Source organism: Parasteatoda tepidariorum, chromosome 8, assembly GCF_043381705.1.
Source record: "Parasteatoda tepidariorum isolate YZ-2023 chromosome 8, CAS_Ptep_4.0, whole genome shotgun sequence".
In the NCBI taxonomy this organism is placed as follows: Eukaryota; Metazoa; Arthropoda; class Arachnida; order Araneae; family Theridiidae; genus Parasteatoda; species Parasteatoda tepidariorum.
This window is the reverse complement of record NC_092211.1, coordinates 28,131,469-28,153,816: the sequence shown is the minus strand read 5'-3', so window position 1 is coordinate 28,153,816 and position 22,348 is coordinate 28,131,469. Positions and strand designations below refer to the sequence as shown.

At 29.2% G+C, this 22,348-nt stretch overlaps 1 protein-coding gene across 2 annotated transcripts in view; it reads left to right on the top strand.

Annotated features, from left to right (window-relative positions):
• The first annotated feature begins 904 nt into the window (after nucleotides 1-904).
• The window catches only part of LOC107449059 (uro-adherence factor A), a 67,756-nt gene continuing 46,312 nt past the window's right edge, over nucleotides 905-22,348 (top strand). Inside the window, exons 1-2 of one of the 2 annotated variants that reach the window (XM_016064472.4) lie at nucleotides 905-1,223; nucleotides 19,697-20,892. In XM_016064472.4, coding sequence (XP_015919958.2) covers nucleotides 19,707-20,892 — 1,186 coding nt within the window. In that variant the 5' untranslated portion in view covers nucleotides 905-1,223; nucleotides 19,697-19,706. Of the gene's footprint in view, nucleotides 1,224-10,535; nucleotides 10,764-19,696; nucleotides 20,893-22,348 lie in introns of those variants that run through there. The other variant, XM_016064473.4, reaches the window with a different exon arrangement.

Sequence of the window (22,348 nt, the reverse complement as noted above, 5' to 3'; positions counted from 1 at the left end):
TTTGAACCCGCTACCTCTACACACTTCCGTTTCAAGATGTTAGGACAGCTCTGATGTAGTAATTTTATTAACTATGATATAGTACTTATTTAGTAAAAGTTAAGCTATTAACTTAGTTCAGCCTTGTACAGGCATTTACACATTTACAAACTCGTGATCTTTTTAATTTTAATTGTTGGTAGATGTTAAATTACAGTTTACATAAGAAAGAAACGAATAACCAACGAGAAACAAAGTACGGGTACTTTTACTTACGTCGCACTAGAGCAGCACAGTGGGCTATTGGCGACGGTATGACAAACATTCCTGAGGGTGATCCGGAGACAACATACATTCGTCACATCCTGTTTTACAAGGAGGACACATCCATCCACAAATCACATTTTAACCTGAACAGAGCACGATCAATCTCCAATTCAGTACCCCCAGAGGTTTTAATGTCTTATTGGAACTTGAAGTACTTATTGACTCCGACAGATTTAGAGTGCAACAAAATAATAATGAAAGTACAATTTCGCAATGTGCTCTCTTCCACGATTTCATTAAAATGCTATTAACATGCACGATATAAAAAAAAAACAATAAATCACATTAATCTCTTGAAATAACGAAAAAAAAAATTCTCCACTAAATTGTACCACAATATTTCAAAACTATAAAAGCAAACCGCAAACCAAATTATAGATGATAATAATCTAGCAGACAAACATGAAGAACAAAAACTCAACTTAACTACTTATGATACGAATCTCTTGAAGCTTGAGGTACGGGATTATTGCACAGAAAGGCAAAACAGTAACAAAATGGTAAATAAAAACATCAAATCAGATAAAGCTCCCCCATTTACTTCAAGCCATTCACAAATGCTGTTGAGATGTGGAATTCGATTTGGCAAACTATCTACACATTTCAACCCGTTTTTTCATCAACAACACTACACCATTGACGAAGATTTGGCAGCCGTCAAAGCACAACATCGAAATTACCTACCGCACAGTTTACCTCGGCATTCGTTCAAAAGAATAAAACTGGCGAGCACAAAGACTCGGTTGTCGTGACAGGGACGCAAAACGCTTGACAGGTAAATTGGAACACAAATACACTTCGGCGGAACTCTACGCAACAACACCTCTGCTGAAGGTGCTGAATAACTCTCGAATAGGGAAGAACTAGGTGCTATGTTTAAAGTTATGGGAGTTATAAGGATAACTATGGGTGACAAAGTAAGTTATTCTTGAGCTTTTCTGTACACATTAAATTTGAATATTTGCTATACTATAGTTTATTTGCTATACACCAAATTTATTAATAAAATTTTCTTAGACATGAATTCGTGTGTTCTTAGGTGATATGAATCAAAATTTCTGATTAAGGGTTTCTTAACAGTAGGTTGACTAAAGGAAGTCATTTTGACTGCTTTTTCATTTGCAAAACATGTACTACGTCGCAATAATGCATAAATTAATATTTTCTTTCCAAGTGAAGTACATTTTTTTACTGTTAATATTTACTAATAACTCGTTATATAACTGTAAATAATATAAAAAAATAGTACAAATTAATTAAGCAAATTTCTTTACACATTAGTTATTCCTTCACAATGCAGTAATTTAGACTGCTTTTGAGCAATATAGGTATATACTAAGTTTCAGTCTTTCTAGTGTTAATATATGTATAAGTTTCCGAAATGTAAAATATCAAATAACTTGATGGAGATTCTGCTAAATATAATATGGTTCGGTTTTTGAGAGATGAAAAATCAAATTCGTAAGGAAACTTTGTTGTTTAGATTAATATAGCTTAATTTTGACTTGACAGGTAAGTTGGAACACAAATACACTTTGGCCGAACGCTTCGCAACAACACCTGAGTTTTCTATACACATCAAATTTGAATATTTGCTCATCTAGAGTTTTGCGATAAGATACACCAAATTCATTAAGAGTTTTCTCATATTCGTGAGTTCTAGGGAGTTAGGAACCAAAATTTCTGGTATGGTTTTTCTTAATGCATATGTTACAAGTTTCTGAAAAGTAAAATATAGAATAATTTAAAAGTTTCCGTTAGACTTAAATTTATGCATGGTGACGTTTTTTGAGAGATAAAAAAACAAATTCAGTTATGAAATCTTTATATTTAGGTTAACGTAGACGTGAAAAGACTGTTATCATGATAGGAACGCAAAAATCTTGACTGATAATTTCAGTTACAAATACACTTTAATGGAACTCTAAGCAGCAATACTTATCTTGGAGGTACTGAATAACTTTTGAATAGAAATATATGGTTTAAGTTTTGATAGATACAAAGATAACTATGGGTGACAAAATTTCTGAGTTTTTCCATACGCATTAAATTTGAATATTTGTTTTGTCATATTTAACGTGAAGTATTCTATTTAATTCATTCTTATACTTTTAAAAAAGGGTTTCAAGGTAAGAACCTAATATCGATTTGGTGTAAATTTGATATAACTTTAATGAAGTTTAAAATTTAACCATGTTTTCGTTCAAGTTGAATAGTAATACTATGCAGTCAACCTAAAGAATAGTGAAAATGCAGTTAAAATTGGCACCATATTAAAATTGCAGCTAAATTGAACAATATTATGGATAAACAAATTTGTTGCAATAGTGCAAAATAATATGCTTAGGTTATCAAGGTTTTGCTAGATTTTTTAAAGCATGCATTAAGAAGCACCTGAAAAGTAAACTTTTAAATTCACTAATGGAATTTTCCTTAGACTTAAACATTCATAGCCCTGGAGGCAATATGATAATTATCCATGTTTTCATATTGACCAGGAAAGAGTGTTCTAAAATAACAAGATTTTCAAGTAATAAGAAGTGTCTGTGTATTGGACTAATTGAAATTCTGAAAACTGAAATTTTTAAAGTATCTAACAAGAAATAAGGCTAAAGAGCACTTTGATGCCAAAATTTCAGATTTGGAAAAGTGCTATTTATCATATTGCGCCAAGCTCTTCATGTTAGTTAAATATTTAGGAAGGTAATGGATCAAAATCCGTTGTGAACTTTAAGTCTTACGGGGATCAAACTCTATTTCAAAACTCCTTTTTAGTTATTAAGCAAATTCTTTTGCGTGTTTTTGTATCCAGAAAAAAAAACAATTTAAGTACTTTCCTACCTTAATAAATATTTTCGAATAATTTATTATTAAACATTGAATATTTTTGATACAGAAAGCATCGAAACATTCAACTAGAAAATTTGCTCAAACTGCAGAGATATATCAAATTCACGGATGGATTTTTTTTCTGATTCTTAAATACTTATAATGTTTGACTCATATTTGTTCATATTTGGGAAATACACACAAGTCAGTATTATATTTTACAAATTAGAAAGAAAAAAAGAGTTTTCCTAAGTTGATATTAACTAAGTTGATATTAAGATATATAACTAAGTTGATTTAAACTATTTCCTACTTAAACTATTTATTTCATTTAAAAGAGTGAATTGTTTTCATATAATACACAGCAAAATCATATTTAAATAAAGACATGCAGCAAAATCAATAATGGATAGTATAAACTAGTGCAAAATTTTTTTAATCATCCAAATAGTTCCAGAGATATAACCGAAAACAAAAATGTAAAAACAACATCGCAAATGTTCCAAAAAAGGTATATGCTTATTTTAAAAAAAGTAGTCTTTTACAACTTTAAGTATCACCTTCACTTATTAATTAGCATCTGCCTCTCAAACCATTAAAATAGAATTTTAACACCTGAAAATCAAATCGCTGAAACAGTACAATATAACAAAGCGGTACTCGAAATGCTACTCTCATATCTAGCTGAATTTTTAGTTTTTTACTTATGGAAAATTTGTTTATTTCGCATTTAGTTACGGAGCAATAAATTATTGAATAAAATTGGACATTTTTTAAAAGAAACATAGATATTTTGCCAAATACTTGGAATAATCAGATTTAAAACACTTTTTGAACGATAAACTTCAAATTATTTCTTATAAGAGATAAAAATTACTATTAATATAATACAAAGTTACGCAAAGAACTTTGGAAATTATTACTGTACCCTAAACAACGAAAATTTTTTTCTAAATTTTAATTTTTATCTTCTATCTTCAGTCTTCTAAAACGCTAATTTTTAAATTCTTGATTTATGAGGTAAGACTCTAATTAAAGCAATTTTATATATTCAATTAGGCTTTTTGTCTGTAAAAGGAATAGAATTAACCAACATATTCAAGGTAAAATTTTCAATTTTTAAGAATTTTTAACTTAAAATTCCTTCTAAATAGACAAAATAAGTTTTATATGTGATTTTAGATTTAAAAAAAAAACAACTTATTATGTAAAAAAAATAAGAATTCATTCAGGGACCTTGCTTGTGAGAAGAAAATTGTAACTAAGTGCTGAAGAACATCTTTATACGAAATAAGTCATTCTAAATAAATAGTAAGGCTCTATTTCAAACAAATTATTTTCTTTGAGGTCATTTGAGGGTTACTTATTTATTCGGCCTGAAATATCATTTCATGGCTATGTTAGCAACCTTTGTTGACCAGGTTGGTCACTTTTCAAAATTATTTTGTACAACATATAAACTTACGGTAACCAAGCCGAATGCACAGCTTAACTGTATTAAAATATTTTAATTTTCAACCCCTCCTTCAATCCCAACATCATAACTAGTTTTAAACATTTATATCAACCAAATTCTTTGACCGTCTAGCTGTTGCTCACGGCTCTAAGTTTTATTTCAATCTAAAATGCCAAAATTACTCCCTCATCTACCCAATATGTTAGATAATCGTATGTAGTTTAATCTGAAACTCAACATTTAAAAAACTAAACTTTATCGTCATCCTTAAACATTTGATCACCAATGGCGAACTGGGAATGGGAAATTTTACTCCCTGGTTTAAATAAATATTATATAATTCATTTTTAGCAAAATTTTGTTTGAATAATTATAAATATTTTTCTAAATAATTTTCCAAGCATAAAAGTTTCTAGTTTTTAACTTACAAGACCTAGCTTTTAAGTAGCAGGAGTCAAAGCGGGGCAAATTTTTCCAACTCCGACTCCAGCGCAATTTCTCCTTCTCCAAAACCCAGATACAAACAAAGTCTACTTTACAGTTTAAACGCTGTATGAAATAAAAAATAGGATAATCAAAGCCAGATAAAACAACCCTTCTTTATATAATCAACATAAAGTAAAATTGTGTACCAACTCTTTGTCAAAAATGAACTCGAAAGATCTTTAAATTTATTTTAGGCAATATTTTTAGTTTACTAAAACTTTTTTCTAAAATGCCGCAATGTTTTGACTTTCATTTAATCAATGCTTTCTTAGATACATCAAATTTTCATATATCTTGAAATTGTTTATCTTGTAATTGTTAGCTAGAAAATACTATCTCCCTCATTTTAAAGTATTTACTTAAAAAGCAATGTCGGCTACAATTTACTTAAAAAGTAATCAACTACAAAAGTACGGATTTTAGACAATATCTTTAGTTTTTAGTAACTAAAAATTAAGCATTTCTAAAACACCACAATGTTTGATTTTCATTTATTCAATGTTTCTTTAGTTGTAGCAAATATTCGCAAATATCTTTAAATTTTCATTACTATAAAGCATTTACTTAAAGCAATGTCAGCTACAATCTACTAATGTAAATCTCAAAATCTCTCAGAAGTCACCCAAGTTTGAAACTACAAGATTATTATCTCAAAGAACATGGCGCGGCAAAGAAAATAAAAAGCCATTTTTTACTTTCTTAGGTTTTTGTCTAATGACTGCTGAGAAGTAAATGAGCTTCTGGATTTAGTTCTTAAAATACATTCTCTTCACCTGTTTAGAGTTAAGGAATTTATGAAAATATTGTTCGTTATATTTAAGATTGGTAAACGTTTTTAAAGCTTTTTTTTACCAATATCACGTGCAAGTTCAAGAAAATATAAATGAGTAATAAGGAACTCATATACATTCTTAGTCATTTAAAAGAAGCTTGTAGATCTTATAAAGTCTTATCACTGTTACTATAAATTGGTTCATTTAGTTATACTAATGAAGTAAGTTATCATTAAATGGCTCAGATAGTTATGTTAAAGAAGTTTATAATAATATATTATTCAGTGGGTTATTGTAACATATTTCATAATTATTATAAAAATGACCTTAGTTATAAATAGTTATTTATATATAGTTTACATAAAAGCCGCTGGTTAGAAAGATGCTAATAAAGAAACTATGCTAATAAGAAAGATGCTAATAAATTTATAACTGTTGTAAAAAATTGCTCAGTTACATTAAAAATATAGTTGTTTTGAAAAAGTTTGTTTTTATACAAAGGTATTATAACGTTATCAATTATTGTTAATTGAGAAAAAATAAAGTTATTTGTTGATTGTATTATTAAGTAATGTAACTTATTTTTTTATTACAACTAAAACTAATATCACTAAGATTTAGTTCTTAAGCAGTTCCTCTGAAAGTTGTATATTTATTGCATCCAAAAAAAATCTATCATTTTAAAACAAAAATTTTAAATAATTTGAATTATGTTAATGGTTAACATGGGATACATGCTAGTGAAACTGAATGATACAAAAAGACCAAATTTGAACAGATTTCGGAGCATTAAAGAGCACTTTTAGGAAAAATATATATCGATTCTGAGATTTTTCGTTAATGATTAAAAACTATAACCAATTATTTAAAAAAATAATAAGAAATGTAGAATAATATAAATCCACTTAATATTATGAACTTTACATCATGTTGTTTGTTTTTATACATATATATATATATATAATGTACACCTACACGTTTTACCCTAATCGCATCCCCACTCTACATTGCATCACTGTCAGAAAATCAAGCATCTTCACTTGAAGAGCATCGGACAAGGAAGGTTACCTTCGCAAGCTCTCTCATAAGATACTTCTTATTGTATATTTCCATTCGTCATGTATATATTTTATCTATTCTATTNTATATATATCGCTCTATTTGGATGTTAATCATTACGCTACATTTTGTATTACACCGAAAAAAATCTATGAAACTTAAAAACTCAAAATTACTAAAAAACGTAGAAAATATGAATTTTTTACTCTGATTTTTTATGTATTTTCATTTGTGCTTTATTGAAATTGTTTTTGCGTTAGTATACAGGAAGTATGATGGAATAAAAAATAAATAATTCAATAATTCATTCTATACTTGTTAACTTTTGCACTTGTGGAAAAAATACCATGCGGGCCACTCTGCAGACAGCCGAAATGGAACTACAGAGTTGAAATTTTTCGTGTTGAAAGTAAACTTTTATTTTTAAAATAAAAGTTTTTTTAAAATGATTAAAATTTTAAGTGATTTTTTTTCGCGAACTTTTTTCACTTTTTAAGTTTAACGCTACATTCTGTTTTATTGGGCAAGAACTATAGTATTTAGAAATTTGTAATTCCAGCAAGAAGTAAAAAATGTGCAAAGAGTACGTTGGATTAAAAAAAAAAAGATGAATCAGAGGCATTCACGGAGGTTGGTGAACGGAGCGAGCAGGAAGTAGTCTCCTTGTACTGAAAAAAATTGTACTTTTTAAACCATGTCTTGAACTTCCTATTTGAAACTGTGTGATAAATGTACGCCATGTTTAAATTGATTACCCCACTTTTAAATTATTTTATTCCAATTTAACTTTAACTACAAATATATATATTTATAAATAGGAATTTTAACGGCGTAAATCTGATAGGTTTGAAAAACGTTTTCAAGATAGCTATACTAAGATCAACAACTTCTGGGACTATAATTAAAATATTTTTTTTCTTCCATTACCTAAATGCTAAAAGTTCAAAAGAAAATAGCTTACAAATAGATGGAGGGAACATTGTCACCTGTCAAAAGTGAATTTTCATTACCAGTTAATTTTTTTCCCTGTCTTCAGTTCTTGTCAAGATGTATTTCTTTTGGCCAAAGCTCTAGAAAGGAAATTTGAGATTTTTTAGAGTCATTGTCACCGATGATAAATTAGAAACTACGTTTTTAGTTTTCTTTTCGAATACTTAGAAATGCTCTTACGTTTATTTTAACTTCTGAAATAAAGGAAATATTAGTATTTTTTCTTTCAAAAAAGGTTAATTTTTATTCTTAATAAAAAATAAGATATTTATTCAATGGGGTATTGATTGCTTTTCTTAATAAAAGAAACAGTTTCATCCGCAATAAATTTTAAATATTTCACTGATTTCAGGTGAATAGCTGTTGCATTTTGTTGTAAAAATTAAAATTAAATCACTTTATTTCCATTTTTCCAAACAATACGCAATATAATAAAACTTTACATTAATGTTTTACATTTCATTCAAACAAAGAAATATATTTCTTGAAATACCCGTATTTATGATACACATCAGAATTTTGTCTTAAATCTATCTTTAATCAAATTAACAATCTTTAGAAGCGATCATCGCCTTCTATACTTAAGGCATTTTATTGATTAGAAAGTTTGAAATTTTCCATGGTGATTATAGCATACGGATACAAAGTTCCCGGGTTTGTTTCCAATCGGCACCAAAGATTCTCTCTTTACAGCGGTGACCACATGCAAAGAACACGCGACTACATAATTCCTCCACAGATGGCGGCACCATACTATTGCACCTGAGTCTAAAACAGAGCAAGGCCTTAACTAAAGATAACTTTTACGAGCGCAATGTTAATTTACAGGCAGTAGCCATACATTTTACGAAAAATTTAATTTATGTGCGGGTCTGAATTTATTTGTCTTGATTTATTATTATTTATTATTTTTGGTCTTAATCATTTCCGACAGTTAAATTTATTTTATGGTCAGTGACCGGAACAACTTTTGATAATTATTGACCGTAATCTTATATCGATATTTTTTATTTGTTATGCCCATTTTTGGTAATTTTGTATAAAATTAATAGCTATTTAAAATTATTCCTGCTTTGCAATTATGTAAGAATATTTAAATCATTTAGATGATTTTTAAATAAAGTCTCAATGATTTCAAAAAACATTCGATAAATGATTAACTACTTTTCTGTCACTTTCAACAACAAGTGCAATCGATAAAGCAAATTATAATTGCGATTTTCTTGCGGAAACTGGTCCATATAGACATAGAAACATTAATTATTATCTTCAGAGACAAATATGACATTATACCTTAATCTAAATTTTGGCTCCAAGTGAGAAAATAAGCAATTTTTACCTTTATTTTCCTTTTAAACTTTAATTCTGAAAAAATGCAAAATTTATAATAAATTACCAAATTCTGGTTGGTTTTTAGCCGCAATATTTTCAGCTAAAAAACGGCCTCATAAGAAAAATTAAAAAAATTATTAGGTTTAGTAGAACTTAGGATACTATCGCACCATTTTTTTTACAACCGGCATTGAACTTGCGTTCGACACAATTTTGAATTTACGACTATCAATGTTCAGCTCCGCAGCTTAGTAGTTTTGAACCCAACCTAGAAGACAAGAGAAGACAATTTTCCCGCATTTGCGTTACATAGAGAGGAAAAGCTTGAAAATCACCCACGGTTAGCCCAACGGTAAGGGATTCTAGCCCATGATCTACCACGGAAGATATTTTACGTTAGTACAGTGGTCTATGCAAATCGGGAAGAAAGTTCGTATCAAATAGGTATAGCTGGGATTCGAACTTGGTTCAACTCTTTGAAAGGCCAAATGCTCTATTACTTGGGCCACCACTGACCAGGCACTTACTATGGAACTATGACACAGTTTTAAAAAATTGTATTTTTAATGCTCGTGCCCTCATAATCATGCTGTAGGTCTCGAAATTTTAAAGCCTTAACCTCTATGACACCAGGCCCACAATGGGCTGTTATTAGTATACTTTATTTTAATAACCGAGGATATATTCCGAGGAAAATATTTGAAGACATATACATGATTAGACTATTTAAAAAAAACACCTTTTTTTCTCCAAAATACGTAAAAAATCAGTAAAGCTAACTACTTCATTATTTTTCGTTACATTATCATGAAATATGTTTAAAAAACACTTTCTCTAACTCCAGAAAGGTCACTGTTAATTTAAACAGTGAAATTTCAATTTCAATGGATAAGATCGAGCTATTTTGGCCAAAACTGACTTTGGTACTCCATCTTATTCTGTTTGACACATTGCACGACAACTGCACGCCTACAAACACGCTTGCATTTAGGCGATTGTCGGTTAGAAAAATTGCATGTGGGAGAAAAAATTTAATATCTTTCCAACCTTGAATCTCTCTTCAGAGCTTAAACGTCCCCAAAACCGCCAAACATAAATTATCTCAAGGTACATCACCTAAAGTTGTTTTTAGATGTGTGCCTTCTATTTCCCACCTTCCCTCTGCCCCACCAACTTTATTCTTTCGAGTTCCAAATCGTTCCACCGACATTTGGAATCGTTCCCTAAGAAACTCTCATCACACTGGGTCTAAAAATACTGTGTCGCATCAGAGGGGTGGTTTCTGCCAAAGATTGTCGTAAGCCATCTTGCTAGACACCAGTTTACTCTTCTGTTCTTTCTGGACAGTGGCATTTGGGGGATCAATATGGATTAGTAAATTGGCTCGTGCAGAAAATTCTATTAGTTTTTCTGATTCCATCGAATTTGTGCTGAAGTTTCACCCAAATTGCCATCTAGGGCTGATGCTGATTATAAATTGAAAATATGTATTCGAATATATATTGATAATATTGGAGGTGGTTAACTTTTTAGTAAGTTCTAATTATCTATTTTTGCAATATTTAGTTTAAAACTTTTAAGTATTTGGTTTTGAGTGTTAAAGATGAGAAAAGCTTCAGAAAAATATATTTAATATATAATTATATTTTTATTTGTAACTTGCTTGTTTATCTAATCACTTTAAACCCTTTGACGCAGAATTTCTACTAAACATGCTTTCTTACCTTTTTTTTTTATTTTATTTTGTATTAAGGTCAAATTAAGCGCAAAATATTATATTCATATTTTTAATAATTTAAGGCTATGAAATAAAGCATGAAACAGATCTCGATTTTGTGGGTGTTAAAGGTAAAATCTTTCAAACACGGCTCATTTCCAAACTACAGTTTTTCAAATTTGTACTTATTTGCAGTTATCTAAGAAAAATAGTTATTCATCATTGAAATTTCTTTAATTTGCAAAATCAATTATTGATAAATTTTTTAATATGAATGAAACAAAATTTCACACTACTTTTTGGGGGGGATTTTATATTTTAGTACAAATTTAATTTTAATAATCTAACGGATTTATTTTACTAAATATTAAACTGTTTTTTTTTTGCAATAAAAAATACCTAAATAGATTTTTGTTTGTAGTAAGAGCGTCAGAAAAAATTTATAAAAGGTTGTGTCCCATATGCGTCAAAGGGTTAAAATTTTCCTTTAATGAAGTGAGTTGAAGGAAGTAAATTTCTTCAATAAAATATTTCGTTTATTAGTAACAAATATAAAAAATTTAAATTATTTCTTTTTTATAAATCTAGTATATCCTAGAAATCTATATTTACATCAAAATAACCTCATTGTTTAGAATAAATATATTTTTTTATCTTATTGCAATATGGCCTGAATTTAAACAATAATACATTATATTTGGTTTAAAAACAAATTCCAGTCTGCAAACATCGTAAAATATCATAAATGCGCCAGAACAGTTAATTAAACTGGAATAAAAACTTATTTTCTTCCCAAACCTTTTAAAGAATGCCTCACTGTTGGAAAAACATTTGCATTTATTTAGATAATCAAAATCTAATTTTTGACGATAAAAAACCACAACTCAAAAATTTGAGTAGTTGAACATTTTAAAGTAAGTTAACTTTATAACCAATTTATGGTCCAAAAATGTATTCGTTTATCAAAAGAAAATCTTTAATGTGCATTTTTATCAAGCAAGATTTCAAAATAAATTTTTGAAAAAAAATCCTTTTTTCATTAACTTTTGATAAATTTGAAATGTGCCTTAGGCTTATTTAGAAAATATATATTTTAAGGGTGCTTCTTAGCCTCGATCTTTTCACCATTGAAAAATTATATAAAGACCTACTTATATAAGCTTAAATATTTTTGAATAACGTAATGGCATAACTTTTTTGAAAATTTCATTCGATGATTTTTTTTTTGTAAAATTGTATCTAAATCTGTAGTTAAATGTAGCTTTTAATATCAATGCAAAATGACCTATAATTAAAAAAATAAATAAATCAGAAGTGGATCATTTCAATGTTTAAAATTTATATCTTAAATATCTGCAGAATATCAGGACATCTTTTAAATCTAACACTTAAATAAATTACACAACAAAAATAAATCCTTGAAGCATAAAATTTAGACCTATGAATAAAAATAACCTTTAGTATAAATGCAAAATAACCTATAATTAAAAGTAAACAAAAGTAGAAATAAATAATTTTTAAATTTAAAAAATATATCGGAAATCACAACGTGTTATAAAAACACATTTTAAATCCAACATTAAAAGAAATTATTTCTCGTCAAAAACAAATCATTGAAGATTTAAACTTAGACCAATGATTAAAAATGATCTTTAATATCAATGATCTTTAATATCAATGCAAAATAATCTATAAATAAAAATAGAGAAAAAGTAGTAGTGGATAATTTGTATACTTAAAACTTATATCGGAAATCAATACATACTGTCAAAATACATTTTGAAATCATTATTAAAAAAAATTACTCCTCAAAATAAGTCTTTGAAGCTTTAAATTTAGATTTAAGCTTAAAAATAACCTTTAGTATCAATGCAAAATAACCTATAATTAAAAGTAAACAAAAGTATAAACGAATAAATTTTATTTTTAAAAATACATCAGAAATTACTACGTGTTATCGAAACACATTTTAAATCCAACATTAAAAGAAATGATTACTCGTCAAAAATAAACCATTGAAGCTTTAAATTTAGACCTATGATTAAAAATAACCTTAAATATCAACGCAAAAAAACCAAACCTATAAATAAAAAAAATAAAAAAATAGATCGGAAATCACTGCAGATCAAAACATATTTTAAATCTAACGTTAAAAGAAATGATTACTCGTCAAAAATAAATCATTGAAGCTTTAAATTTAGACCTATGATTAAAAATAACCTTTAATATCAACGCAAAAAAACCAAACCTATAAATAAAAATTAAAAAAAATAGATCGAAAATCACTGCAGATCAAAACATATTTTAAATCTAACGTTAAAAGAAATGATTACTCGTCAAAAATAAATCATTGAAGCTTTAAATTTAGACCTATGAGTAAAAATAACCTTTAATATCAACACAAAAAAACCAAACCTATAAAAAAAATATATCGGAAATCACTACAGATCAAAACATATTTTAAATCCAACATTAAAAGAAATTATTACTCGTCAAAAATAAATCATTGAAGCTTTAAATTTAGACCTATGATTAAAAATAACCTTTAATATCAACGCAAAAAAAAAACCTACAAATAAAAGTAAATAAAAATGTATCGGAAATCACACCAGATCAAAACATGCTTTAAATCTAACATTAAAAGAAATTATTACCTTAGAATAAAAATAACCTTTCGTATCAACGCAAATCAACCTATAATTAAAAGTAAACAAAAGTAGAAATGAATCATTTTTATATTTAAAAAGTATATTGGAAATCACTACAAGCTATCAAAACACGTTTTAAATCTAACATTGAACGAAAATTACCCATCAAAAATCGATCATTGAAGCTTTAAATTTAACCATAAATATAAAAATATTAGAAAATATTTATTAGCATCTCACAAATATCTAGAATTGAAGAATTCCGAAAGTTGTATTTTATATAAACTTTAGAATTGCACTTTATATAAACTCTTGACCGAAATTTCAATTCTCTCTTACTTAATTTAGAGGCAGAGATTTATGAAATGTCAACTCTATTGCTGAAACAATATTTTGGCTGAACGTTTGTCGTTCCCATCTCACGATAAACAAAGTTTGTGACAGCTTTCGTGAGTCGAAACCATCCACGAGATCGGTGGTCCGGCCATGTTTACTTTACGAAACGTACTCGTTCTTTATTCGTTGTAATTATAGCCTTCATTACGAACACTTCACTAAAAATTCAGTTTAGTTTGTGAGATAATTCACGGGAAATATTTTACATTTCAAAGCTTTAACTGAAAATCAACTAATCTTGTAAAGTAAATCTTTATACCTATCATTAAATAATCATATTTTAAAGTACCTAACTAGCTTTTCTGCATATTTATACAGGGCAAATATTGCAATAAAAGTTTTGACCAGTTCGCTACTAAATTGTTCAAATTTCAAACCGATCTGTGAGCTGAATGACAGAGCAATTTTTTAATTATTTTCTGACACCTACGTGTATACTCTATCTCTATTTAATAACCAATATAAATTAGTGGAAAGAACTATCAATAAAATGTATAAAGAACAATAACTCATTGTAATTTCACTCTTTCATTGTATTTAATACTTTGCACTAAGAAAAAAAGTGTGGTCGAAACTTCTAGAATATGGTTAAGTTGACAGTGTTTCTAGCTCTTAGGGAACATCAAAAGCTCGGAAATTTTTACCTAAGCGCTTTGGTAATAATTTTGGCTAAATAAACAATAAAGTATAATATGGATGAAATTTGGTAAATATAATAAAATTCAGTAATTTTATCACGATATCATAGATAACAGCTTAAAAGCCATTTATTCAGTCAAATTTGTTTTTAAAACTTTGTACTGAATGAGAAATGTCTTTACTAAGACTTTACTAAGTGTCTGGTAATAAGGACTATAATTTAGAAAACCAGAATTTTCGGTAAACCATTACCATAGAAACAGAAAAATTACCCAATTTCTTGATTTAATATAAATTTTCGGTTTTATTGATAGAGTTATGTTATTTTTTACTAATACTATTGTCATTACCGTACTAGTAAGGTAATTTCACCAGAATTTTTTTCTCCATGTGACACCATTTTTATTAACTATTTATTTTTCTGTTTAATTAGTTAAGTAGATTTAAATAGATAAACTAGTTCAAATTATCAAGCATTTCTCATTCAAAAATAATGGCTTAGAAAAGTAATAAAATTATTTTTAGGAAATTTTCGTAATTTCAGTCTGGTTTTTCGAATCACCTAATATTTTTAAGGTTTTGAAATTAATTGCTCAGACTGTTTTCCAAGAGAAGATTTGCTTGGCGTTAAAAATAAAGTTTAGTTCCATTACAGAAAGACACTCTGTCTTCGAAAAAAAAAGTGGTGAAAATGGAAAATAAGGATGTTATCAAGTTTTACTTTCGCTTCAAACTTGTTTGTCATTTATCAGTAATCTAAGCCAAAAGGTACGACGCGTGAAATCCATTTTAAACACAAAACAAAACTGAAACAAACAAAAACCTAGTTTAAAACAGGCATTTGCAAATAGGTTGAATATATTTATGAACAGAAATCTTTCTGGCGTTAGTTAAATTTTTACTTTAAATTTAGTGAAATTTTTATTTAAAAACATAGGAAAACAAAATACTTTAAAGTTTTCAGAATTCATCTATTTACTCAAGTTGTTACAAAATAAGTAATGCTTCAAAATAAGTTTATTTTCTGAAACATTTTTAAAAATACTTTACTCGAAACTTGAATATTTTTTTAAGAGAGTTAAACTGTTTTGAGAAATAAGTTTATTGTATACCGTCTGATAACTTTATCAGAATTTGTATCTTCGTGTAATACTATTTTTATTAACTATTTATTTTCTATTCAGTTAATTGAGTAGATTTGAATACATAAACAAGTTTGAATAATTAAGCATTTCTCATTTAAAAATAAATGCCTACAAAAGTAATAAACTTATTTATATTAAAAAAATTATGATTTTAGTCTGTTTTTTTAAAATCATCTACTAATTTTTAAGATTTTTAAATTAATTGCTCAAACTGCTTTTCCATGCAAAAAAATGCATGAAGTTAAAAATAAAATTTAGCATCATTACAGAAAGATACTCTCAGTTTTAAGCAGCAGTTCGAAGGAAAAAAAGTGGTGAAAATATAAAATAAGGTTATCAAGTTTTACTTTTGCTGAAAACTTGCTTGTCATTCATCAATGAATTAAGCCAAAAGACACGACAATCCATTTTAACAATAAAACAAAACTGAAATAAGCAAAAACCTAGTTTAAAACAGGTATTTACAATTAGGTTGGATTATATTTATAAATAGAAATCTTTCTAACTTGTGTTGAATTTTTACTTCAAAGTTTGGGAAATATATTTAAACAAATAGGTAAACAAAATACTTTATAAAGTTTTCTGAATTTATTAATTTATCCAAGTTTTTGGCCAAAATGTTTTAAAATGAGTTCTTTTCCTGAAGCATTCTCAGAAATATTTCGCTCAAAACTTGAATATTTTTTTTAAAAAAAAAGATTTAAATTGTTGCGTAAAATAAGTCAAAGCAATTCACTTTGAAAGAAAATCCTTTTTTAGCACAGTTATCTTTTAAATGATTTTAATAAACTATAGACATGCTCAACAAATTTTGTTGTCGAACATATGGTTAAAAATAAGAATGTTCTAGTTTATTTTCAATTCACTTTCCCTTAAGGAGCATCTGATTTCTATCTAATGTTACTAAAAAGATATTTAACTGAATTTTGTACTCATTTTCTAGTGCATATTCATGTTTTTTTTAAAAAAATTCATTATAGATATGGACGCCCAGTGGCTGAGTGGTAGCGCTTTGCGCTCCTGGTGCCACAGGTCCTGGGTTCGATCCTCGGGCCGGGCAAGGAAGACTCAGCCTTTCATCCCTTCATTGGGTCGATAAATGAGTACCAAGCATGCTTGAGAACTAAGCACTGGGGGTTTCGCGTTCGGTTGACCACCTAACCGGAACATCTGCTCCTGCACCCCAGAGCCCATGGTCACGAAAACTGTGATGGGCACAGTCGGCCTTGCCCCTATATGAGCTGTCACGCCCCTGAGTTAGTTTAGTTCATTATAGATATGAGATGCATGTGTTTGGAATTTCATAGTCCGAAATATATTAAAAATATACACCGAAGAGCCATTACATTATCATCATCCTGCTAATAACATGTAGGACCACCTTTAGCCCTCAAAACTGCTAACACCCACCGTGGCACTGATTCCACAAGGTGCTTATAGGTAGTCTGAGGTATCTGGTACCAAGCGTTCATCAACTGGTCCTGCGATTCCCTCCCATTGCGAGGGGCTAGCGTGGCAGCATGAATTTGGTTTCCCAAGTTGGATCACAAATGCTCAATTGGATTAAGGTCGGGTGAATTTGGGGTCTAAGACATGACTTGAAAGTCACTGGAATGTTCCTCGAACCAATCCATGACGGTTCCACCATTATGACATGGTGTATTATCCTGTTGGTAAACACCATCCCCCGCAGGAAAAACTGTTGCCATGAATGGGTGAACCTGGTCTGCAACTATGTTCAAGTAGCTTGCAGACGTCAGGGATTGTTCTATGAGGATTATGGGTCCTAATGTGCCCCATGAAGACATTGTTCCTGGGCGAGAAACCATGAAAACCTGGGCGAGCCCATTGTTATAAATGGAAGGTGGTCATAATGTAATGGCTCTTCGGTGTATATGTAATCCGGAAATAGATAACAATTGAAAACGTGTTGGAAACAAATCAAAAAGTTAACTATTTAATTGTTTCCTTATATGTTGTTTTTTGCATACTGTAATCTACACAAATAACAGTAACTTCTAAAAATAACAATACTTGATTATCTTATTACATTTACTTCAATTATTCAATTCAAAAGTTAATTAAAATGGTAGTATGTAAATACGCTTTCCAAATTTATTCCTTGCGAATGTTACTAAATTAACTTTTTTTCAGCTAAATGACTTTTTTTCAGCTATGTTTACCAAAATTGTTTTGAGAAAAATTGCTAAATTGATGGGATTTCGTAGATGATTACGCATTGTCCCCACTAACTGTTTTTATGTGAATTTATGTAAAAAAACTCTAAAAACAGATTCTTGTTTTCTGAGTTGAGTTCAGTTCCTTGCAATTCTAAGATCTACTTTTTAATTAAGTAGTTTTTAATTGTTGCTTTCATGTTTTGTCTGCACAGTTTGAGGTGAAGTACAAATAATCAATTAAAGGCTGAAATAATTATCTCCTTATAAAATTGCTCTTAAAGCGTAGCCATGCATAAATTCAAATCACTTTTCCAGTATATAATGAAAGATTTATTAAGTTGATAAAATAATTAAGTCGATAAAAAAAAGTAATTATTTCAAATATTTTAAGACTTTTGTTCTAAGAGTAGTATTAAATTTTATTGAACAGAAACTTAGCTTAAAAAGGGCATCGTTTTTTTTTAAACAAAAGTTTGTAAATTACCGTCTCACACTTTTCTCGTCTTAAACTAAAAACACCTCATAGCTAAACAGTACAATTTGATTCTTTATTCGTTTAAAATAAGAGCTTTAGTTGTGAACAACTCTCTAGACAAGTCTTCTATCATCACACTAGACTAAAGATCTGTTGTCGCCACGCGCCCAAACTTTTTCTCAGATCTTTGAACTCGACGAGAATCGGATTTGACAGTCTGGTAGACGTATTTAGTGGATTAAGGATAATGCTGCCAAAAGCCAACAAACTCTACCACAAGATGGTAAAAGATAACAAAAAAACTCTGTTAAAACTTTTTACTTGAATAAATATCACTTAAATTAGATTCGTTTAAGTTTACGCTGATATTCATTGTTCTCAAGTAAATAGCCTACGTATGTCATAGTGAATATTTATAATCATATTCATTCAATATGATTATGGTCTTGTAATTTTTAACGTACATTCAACTTTCTTAACAATTACGTAACGAAAGAGTGAATTATTTTACCGTAAGTATTTGCAATTTGTTTTAAAGTTGTCAAATTGCATGATTTATATGGTTTTATTTAACTATATTACAATGGTATAAGGTATTGATTTAAATTTACTAAGCAATAATCGTTGTAAAATAATAAATTTATAATATAAAAATCAGTTCTTCAAAATAAGTTTTGTGATACGAAAGTCTTTATGTACTTTATAACTTTCAAATTTAAACGAAACGAAAACCTTTAAGCTATTGATAATAATTTTAATAAATGTTGCTATACAAGGTATGTATTTTGAACCACTTTAAATCAACTAAATCTTATTAATAATAAATTATTAGTTAGAATTTTATAAATGATCCAACCTGGAATTATGAACCAAATGTATCATAATTTTTCTCTTGGTAAAGTTTTATTCGAAATTCGGTTTAATTAATATAAAATTCAATATTTTATGACCTGTAAGTGTGAAATTAATATTTCTCAAATAATCAATCTCATGCAAATAAACGATCACTCAGATTTAATATTTAAAATTGTTGCTATCAAATACTTAAGCATTAAACATATAAATTTTCAACGTAATTAATTTTTAAACGATAATAATCTATATTTTTATACGAATTTCTCAAAATTCGTCGTTATTTCACGTTTCAATAAATATAAATAGGCTCTTCAGTAAGGGTCATAAGTTACGTGGATACTTAAAGCTCTGACAAAAGTGCATCAAAATTTTACAATTTCAACTAAAATAAATTTTCTTTGAATTTCTAGAAATTCTGCTATGAACCGAGGGAATCCTTCAACGCTGAAAAAATCTTCATCCATCGTCTATGACGATTCTTCTCTTGAAGACGTTTATTTGGACATCGACGAAGGTGACCTTATTTCCGAACAAAGTTCCAAACACTCAAGATCATCTAAACTTCAAAATAATGAATCTCGGCCCTCGTCAGTAACTACCACAGAGTGGGAAGAAGCATTGGCTAGCATGGCCAATAGCGAAAGTTTTCCAGCTAGCACACCAGCCAGTAGTTCTGGAACATCCCCACTGACAGGACTTTCAAGTCAGGGAGTATCTCCAAGCATTCACAATCTTGAACAAGCATTCCCTTTTAGCATTCCGGATGACGTTGACCAGTCTTTATCGTCCATGAGCGATGTCTTGCAGGTGGAAAAAGACTTTATGGAATACGTCATGTCCTTTCCTCTTAATGTGTCGAACGTTCCAGCTCAACTGCTGCCAGAACAACAACCAACAAACTCAAAGAAACACCAAAATGATCCCAATCCCAAAGTTGGATTGGATCATTTGGACAATTTATGCAAACTTATGGAACAGTTGAGTGATTTAAAAGAAGCAAACATTAAATTGAAGCGCAGAGTACAGTATCTGGAAGATATTAAGACTTTGCACGAAATCCACAAGGAGATGGTTGGGGAAAGGAAGGTTTACAGCTCAGGGCTCAGTGAGGATGACGTCCAACAACTTCAAGAATCTGGAGAAAGGACAATTTCAGATGAAAGTCCTGAAGATAGCAACCATTTAGCAGCTATCTCTCAGGAGGAATTGTACAAGCTGTACCGGAGTAAAACTGATAATCATCTTACTGCGGATTATAAAGGCGAAAGAGGTCACAAGAGTCGCAGTGCGACAGCAAATAAAGAAAGGCGGGAAAGAAGTAAGTCAGTTGGACATGCTGGCCATTCGAAGAACAAAAAACGTCCTTCACGTTGGTCAAAAGTGAAAGAAGTGCTCGGGATAGAAAAAACTGATGAAATGTCAGTTAGTGCATCGGATGATCCGACTGATCGAATTGTTGATGCGAATGATAAAGGCAAATCTGGTAGAAAAGAGAATGAAAGTGTAAAATCTTATAAATTGACGAATTCTAAATCTCATTCAAGTGTATTATCGTCACGAAGTTTTTCTGAAGCTGAGAGATTGAAAGCATCCCCGACTGTTACTGGTGAGTATATACTTTATTTTCTATTACCTTATACTGATTTTTTAAATCTCATAACTCTAACCCTGCTATAATGAACCCCGTTTATAATAACGAACACTGGATTATAGTGAGCGTTTTAAATGATCCTGTCCGAACTACTATTTAACTAATGTTATTTTATTCGCTTATAATGAATAACTAAGAAATGGGTAGTTCGTTTATAGAGAGATAACTCAATTTAGTTTTTTTTTTTCATTTATGAAAAAAATTGTCAACTGGCGTGCCGGTATGAAACCGATTATTTGGCAGCAAAATATTTTTACTTAAAAACAGATGACTGTTTTTTAAGCAGATCAGTAGTGTTATTTTTACACGCACCAACATTTTGACAAACAAACTCTGTTATTTTAACAAAAAATTCTATAACATAACGATATCGTTGTGGTCGGTATGCGTCGAAACAAGCATTCGTATGACCAGTCGAAGCTGGGATTTGAATCTGGGTTCCCTCATTGGAAGGAGAAGAGCTCCCTGTGCTCTAAGCTTCTACAGCTCCAGTATGCCAATTATTTAGAAAATTCTTAAGCTGTTTTTATCTTAAAAGTCTTACCTATTAAAACAATATTTAGGAGCAAAAGCGTTTAAAAGTAGAGCAGCCCACCCGAATAAAAATATTTTGGCAACTTAACTTACCAAACAATTATATCGAAGTAAATATAATAATCAGGTAGAGTATTTATTTGACAATAAAATAGCAGTTTCACTTTTGAGATATTCAAAATCATAAAATAATTGCTGAAAAATAAAAGAAAGATAGTGATATAATCATGAAATGAGTTTTAAAAAAAAGATAGTTATCGGATGGTAAGTGAATTTGAATGGCAAAAACACGAATATAATTAAACAGTTATATTCCATTCATGATTAAGGTAAAAAACAAAGAGAAACCGTTTTTTTCTTAACCAAACATCTTTAAACAGTCAAATATACGGAGAAAGTCTCTAAAAAATTGAAATTTCTTAGTTTATTTAGTAAAACACATAATTATGACTTTTAATTAAAAATTAAGAAACACTCATTACAAAGGAGAGTTATTCTAAAAACAGTCATCATTTTCACAAAGATTCCAGTTTTTTAATGCAAATTTCTTCAAAAGAGCTTTGCAGAATTGAAGTTGAGAGACCTATATAAGGTAGGGTTGAAAGACAAGAAATTTAGTTTAAATGAATTGTGATTAAAAAAAGCGAGAAGATATTTAAAAAAAGCATTTTAATAAACAGCGACAAATATTTTAAAGCAAAGCGTTCTATTCTTGCATCTAATCTGTTGCCACTTTTTTATATAAATGGTAAACTTTTCTGCACTGTGATAAAATTATACTTGCGAACCTTGCACCTAGCTGTCTGTGGCACACGTTTTCACTCTAAAATGAAATCATTGTCATTTGCACACCTGGAAAGACAAACATAGGTTTCCC